At 31.8% G+C, this 6,653-nt stretch overlaps 1 protein-coding gene across 1 annotated transcript; it reads left to right on the top strand.

Moving 5' to 3' along the window:
- The first annotated feature begins 6 nt into the window (after nucleotides 1–6).
- LOC111385737 (UPF0481 protein At3g47200-like) lies at nucleotides 7–1,464 on the top strand. The gene is made up of 2 exons (XM_023010153.1): nucleotides 7–776; nucleotides 1,170–1,464. Exons 1-2 carry the CDS (start codon nucleotides 44–46, stop codon nucleotides 1,193–1,195), a joined length of 759 nt encoding a protein of 252 aa, XP_022865921.1. The 5' UTR covers nucleotides 7–43; the 3' UTR covers nucleotides 1,196–1,464.
- The last annotated feature ends 5,189 nt before the right edge of the window (nucleotides 1,465–6,653 follow it).

The raw sequence follows: 6,653 nt of genomic DNA on the forward strand, positions 1-6,653 counted from the left end.
TGAGAATCAGATTCCATTTTTCATCATTGATCGTTTGTTCGACATGATCAAGATCAATGATCGAGACAGCATCAATTCTCTAATATGGCCTTTACTACAACATGGGATTTTCCCGGTGCAGGATCTTCCTGAAGCCCGTATTAATGGTCGCCATCTTCTTGGCATTGTACATGACATCCAGTGTTCTTCATTTGCAAAAAAATTCTCTCATTTGCAATCTGGAAATACAGATAACGTGGCGAATATAAATTCAGCTCTAGAGCTTAAAGAGGTAGGGATTTCCTTCAAAAAGTCGGAAGATAAGAGTTCATTTCATATTGAATTCAATAAAAAGGCAATGATCATTCCAGAATGGGAAATTTCTGATTCAACAGAATCATTGTTCCGAAATCTGATGGCATATGAGTACTACCTCACAGGCAGTCCTCAAAAATATGTGACCGACTATGTATTCTTTATGCATTGTCTCGTCCATTCCCCTGAAGATGCAAAACTTCTGCGCCGTTGCGGAATTATTAGCAACCTTTTGGGGAGCGATGAAATGGTTTTTCATGTAATTCACGAGCTAGGCAAGAATATCATAATTTCTGATGAGTTTTCGTATTCTAATATTTTCAACATTGTGAACCATCATTGTGGCCACAGAAGGAATAGATGGACGGCAATATTAAGGCGAAGATATTTCAACAGTCCATGGGCACTCATTTCAGTATTTGCTGCTATTACCTTGCTTGTGCTTGCCACCATACAGGCTACGTTTGCTATTCTCTCGTATTGTAAGTTACTCCCTAAGTCTTGCATATTTTTAACCAAGTATTGCAGATTTTAGCCTCTGTTCGGCATATTTATTAATGATTTATAAATAGAAATTGGTTTCATGAAATATGTAAATAATAATGACTAGTAGTTATGAATGTGTGGTTGAAATTAATATTTGACTTTGCCTTTGAATTCATAAACCGATATATAAATTGTATCCAAACGTAGGCTTAGTATGGAAGGACTCATTAAGCTATTAGGAAGTGAGCTTGGATTGTTTCGGTAAAAAGGAAGCTTCTACCTTTCTTAGAAATATATTACGGATGCATCTACTCTGTGACAGTCACGTGATCTACTAAGAGAAATTTATATTTGTTTGCAGTTGTTTAACTACGTACTTGTTATTGCAGGCAATGATCTCAAGAAGGGGACCTGATTCTATGTATTTGAAGCTAGCAACAATGTATGGTAACTCCAATTACTATCAACTTCAAGGATGACACAAAGCCTAGAATATCCTGAATTATAGTAGTGTTTGAATTTATACGATGGCCAGTACATTGAATGAATGCTCAAAAATCAAGATTCTACTGAGTTTTAGTGTAAGCAGTAGTGCTAAACCAGGTTTCTGTTTAGTTGTTCCAAGCAGATATTAAGGGCCCGTTTGGTAGGGATTTTGAGAATTGATTTTTTGACCGTTAGAAGAAAAGTGGGGTCCACATGTGAGAGAAGAAGTCAAAAATTACGGCTTGAATAGTAAAATAACGGTCAAAAAATCAATTTTTTGGGGCAAAAAATCCCTACCAAACGGGGCCTAAATGTTTGCGTTTATTCTTTCTTTGCTCTTAGTTTCATATATGTTTTCTAGGAAAGGTTCTTACGTGATTATATTCACTGAGCCATTGAGCTTTAGACACTATAGTTCTGTACTGTACAGGATTAAGCGGTAGTTCGAGTTAAATCATCCGTTCACAAAAATTGAGTTTGCATTCTCGGTTGTTTTATAAGATTCCAACCTATCCCAACCTACTTCATTGCAAGAAGATGGATTAAAATTCAGAATGTTTCTAGCAAAGGCAACCTTGACTTCTGGATGGCAGATTGGCAAAAGACCGAGACTAAAGGATGTTACTTCACAATTAAAGCACAAATCAAAAGTTTGGATAAACCTATTCAATCCTCTCTAGGTTGCTTTAATCATAGCACAAATCATATATTGTAAACGCAGTCGAAACGTCATAAAGAAGTTTAGATATCAACGTTAATTCTAGCTTCCATTTCCAAGCATTACAAAAGGAATTTATGAAGTAATTTTGTGTTTGAGAAGAGTCTAGTACAAGAAGTCGAGGTCATAAACATAAGATCTAATTTTGTCAAGTTCAGTATAGTAAATATGAAATAAACGATAATAATACGTAATGACGGAAAAAGATTCTGAGTTAATTTCTTTATTCACGAAGCAAGAGCCCATGTGCATTAGGTAAATAAATTCCCAGTAACTTATTTTTCCTCTTAATAAATTCCTTTTCAACTTTTTTATTTTGGACCTTTGTGATTTTGTTGAGATTCTATTGCTAGGTACTTGTTGGGACAGCATAATCTTGAGTTTATTTATATATAATTTGTCTAAGATATTGTAGACCACTCAGTGGTACATTTCAACGTCTAGGAGCCTAAAGACCCCATCACAAATCAATATAGATGGAGAGAAGGAAAAAAAATTGAAATTGGAGTCAAAAGACCCATTTGTCATTTGACGAAACTTTTGAAAAGTTGAAAACTATTTCTAAGAATGAAAAGTTGCTTTTAAACATGTTTAAATACTTTTTTGAAAGAATTTTATATGGTTAAATGAGCTTTTAGAGGTGGTTGGCTTACGATAGTGTATTTAAGTATATTTCACTTCTCAAATACACGACTAATTTAGGTATCGTAGTGTTTCTAACCGGCCCTCTTCCATCTATTTAGGCCCAGTATTCTAGCTCTGGTTGAGTGTGCAAACTGAGACTAGATTTGGCTCATCTTGTCCACACAACATCTCAACTAGATTCAGATGTCAACATATACCTTACTATCTCATGATTATTCAGATCAAGAAAATTTTTATATACAATTGATGATGTCTATTACTTGATAAACTAAAAATGAAGTAAGGACTTCAAACCTTGAAGGTGTCTTTTTTTAACAAATCAACTACATGGATAGGTCACAGCATAGTGGACAGCAAGTTTTTCTCCACTCATGGCCTCGTGTAGTTGCTAAATTTTTTGAGTACAGCTTGTTAAAACTTTTGACTAAAATTAATTTATTTGTATTAAATAAAACGAATGATGGAAGAAAAAATTTATTTATTTTTGGTAAAATCAACAAATTCGGTAGCATTTTTAGGTCCTACCGAAACACAAAATAGGAAGTTCAGCATTGCCCCTACTCGATATAGTATCAAAGAATGTTTTCAAACAAGGAAGGGACGTGAAAACCCTAACCTTCTTAAATACATGGGGAATTAGAGGAATGTAGCTTACCGTGTACTTATTGTTCGAAATGATATTATAATGGTGATTTGGTAGTTGGGCCACATTTTGGGCCTTATTATGGACGAATAAAGTGAATGCATATAAAATGAAAATTGGTGGAGCCATTTTTTGCCCATGCGATCCGATGGAGTCCACAAACGGGAATTGAGGCCTTCTTCCTAATTCCCTCATGCCATGCGATCGCATGGGTAGGAAACTAACCGTTATGGCTTATTTTCTAGTTTGTTTTGGTGTCTTTTGATGACTGTATTCCAACTTTACATGAAAAATTGGCTTGATTTCATGGTGTATTGTTGAAATACTATAAATATGAGTAAGTATTCCATTCTCAATCAATGAATTAACCCTAGAAATCCATATTCAAATCAATGAGATCATATAAAACACATTCAAGTTTTCTCCAGGTTCATTTTGAAAAAAATTACATATACTTTAGTATTCTTTTTTTAGGCTTGATAAATCTCAACTATTTGCCATTTGAACAATTGAAAAATATTTGGAGAGGAGGCAAATATCATTAAAGGACAACGTTCATCAACGTATTCAAGTCTTGCAAAGCTATTCCATTTGGCATTTCCATCTTCATGTCCATTGTTTTCCAACACTTCTCTATATCAAAACATGATTTTATACAAACTCATATCGAGTTAGAATTGCTCTACCAATAGTAATTCATCCACAGAAATATGAATGATTTGAACCTAGAGAAAAAGAGCTAATAACTTCGTGCTAAATAAGAGATAAAAAATACTCGCTGAAATTTAATTCGTTTTGACGGAAATTATTTAACTAAATCTCACATGTGAAATTCAACATGTATGAGTCATATGGTGATCTTATTATTGCTCTAGACAAAACAATTCGATAAGCAGTAAGTTTAAACAATTAAAAAAAAATCCAACTTTAAACCATGAAAAAAGTAAAATTGTTTTTAATATTGTATTTTTATCTTGTGTGAATATTTATGAACTTTTTGTAAGTATCTATAGGCCCGTTTAGCATAACTTCTAGGAAGTTAAAATGAACTTTTGAAACACAAAAGTTATTTCTGAACCTATTTGACTAAATTTATGACAGTACTTGTTCTAGTTAGAAAAATTTTATAGGAAGTCAATTTAATGTAACTTCCTCCAAAAATACTTTTCAAATAAGAAGCTCTTTTGAAAATTAGTTTTCAAACAAAAATTAATATAATTTTCTGAGGAAACGCTTCTGCAAGTAGCAAAATTCTTGTTGAACAAGCCCATAATATTATTAATTGGACTTTTATCTAAAAACATATGTATGAATAAATTTTATTAAATTGAGAAAATTAAATTTTACAATGTTCTAATTTACAAAAGATCTTAAATATTGAGTTGAGTTTTAACTCTTTCTATGTCTTCGAGTCCAATTTTGGAGAGTTTTATTTTAATATTTTATTTATTAAATTATTTCAATTATATTTGAATTGATTGGTCATTTAAATACCCAAAAAATGCTAAATAAAAAAAGATGAAAAATCAATAAACATTTTCTTGAAAACAAAAATAAAAATAAAGAGCATTATGGAAGTGTACAAAAAATTTACTCTATAAATATAAAAACGATCTCTATTATGCATAAGGTGCTCTTCATAAATAGAGGGGTCTTATTCCCCTCATTTATTTGAAAGACGAGTTGATTTTGGCTACAATTTACATTAAATCAAGAGCACACCATATGTATTTGCATTCAGAAATGAGAAAGATCCAATTTGGAAGAACCAAACATGTGTATCTTTTAAGTTTATTCCTACAACGATTAAGGAAAGTTTATTGTTTGGAGTAAATTTTCCATGAAGGCAATTCACATGCCGTCGACAGCTGACACGAAGCTGTTCAGCCACAAAACAATGCATAATAATTCTTTTTTAACATTTCTTTTGGTCTATATTGTTCTTTCAATGTATGTTATTTATATTTGACAATTATATAGCATGGGAGATTGCGAAATCTACACAATCAAGTTCATATCACTTTTGGCTTCTTGTTTAGATATCAAACTTTTTGTGATGATTTGATCTAGTATTAAAGAGAAAGTTAGCTGTCGAAATTTTGCTATGGATTTTGATTTAAAACACGTTGACATAATACTTAGTAGGCACTCGTGCTAAAAAGCACTAAACTAACATTTGACGCCATGTTTGACTACCATTATTTGAAAATTCTTTTTTTTTTTAAACTCATTTTTAATCAAATGTTCTCATAATAAATTATTTTGTACGTAAACCTAAAATTCTTTTCCTATTTTTTAACTTCACATTCTTCAAAAATTCACTATTCCAAAACTCAATTTCTTACTTTAATGATAGACAATCAGGGGCGAATCACCGGTGACAGTCTGCAGCTTACTGTGGCAGTACCTGTTGGTTAAATTAATGTGATCCTTAATTAGTAGTTCAAAAGGTATTTTGTGTAGATATATTATATAGTGAGTGGGATAAATTATTAAAACCTCAACCTCAGTAATTTAGACCGTATGGATCCAGATAATGCATGAGGATGACACATATTTGCCGTGTTTAATGATGTACGTACTATGAAGTTTACTCGAAGATACATGAACCATGGTCCATGCATAATAAAATAATTTGTAAATCTTCCATGTCATAATGAATACAACTGATGGTTATATTAAGAAAAAAATTTAAGACAGTGAGAATGTGTATTCAATTTATTTTTTTATTTTTTTTATTAATCAACGTATGAGGTAATATAAAGTCAAACGAATATGTAATTTGTTAAAATGACAAACAATCATTTTAATTGGTTCCTTGCCATTTTAGAGCACGGGCTCTCGATTTCACTTCAAAATTTGTTAGTCATATTTTGGAATATCGTAGAAGAATAGAATAAGTCAAACGAGTTAAGATACTGAGTTTTTCTATCTCATCTAAACAAATTTAATAGAATTTGAGTTAACTTTATTTCTTATGCAGTCTAGTTACTCACGGACACTCGTGTTGGTCATTAAATAAGAACTTTCAATAAACCGTGGTGCCAAAGATAGTGAGAACATCTCTTCTTTCATTTTTATGATTGTTCGTTGTAATATAAAGTCAAAATGGTTTTTGTAATGCCCCAAATATTAGGATTTGAATTTGCTACAAAAACATTCTTTTAGGTCTTCGAAATTCAAATTATCATTACGTTCTAGTACAAATTCCAACAACTAACAAAAACAAATGAGTTAAGTTAGTTAGCTTTTGTTTATTGAAGAATCAAAAGTAAAACGAAGGATGAAAAAATAGAGGCTAACTTACGTTAATAGAGTTCAACTATGAGACGTGCTACTTAATGATCAAGCTCAGTTGGACTATTTTTCTGGTTTAAGATT

This window comes from Olea europaea, unplaced genomic scaffold (assembly GCF_002742605.1).
Source record: "Olea europaea var. sylvestris unplaced genomic scaffold, O_europaea_v1 scaffold3268, whole genome shotgun sequence".
NCBI lineage: Eukaryota > Viridiplantae > Streptophyta > Magnoliopsida > Lamiales > Oleaceae > Olea > Olea europaea.

Bases quoted from the DNA above. Each gene is read 5' to 3' on its own strand.
- LOC111385737 (XM_023010153.1), top strand. From the start codon at position 44: ATGATCAAGATCAATGATCGAGACAGCATCAATTCTCTAATATGGCCT. The intron at 777-1,169 runs GTAAGTTACTCC...TTGTTATTGCAG, and splicing joins GTTTGCTATTCTCTCGTATT to GCAATGATCTCAAGAAGGGG.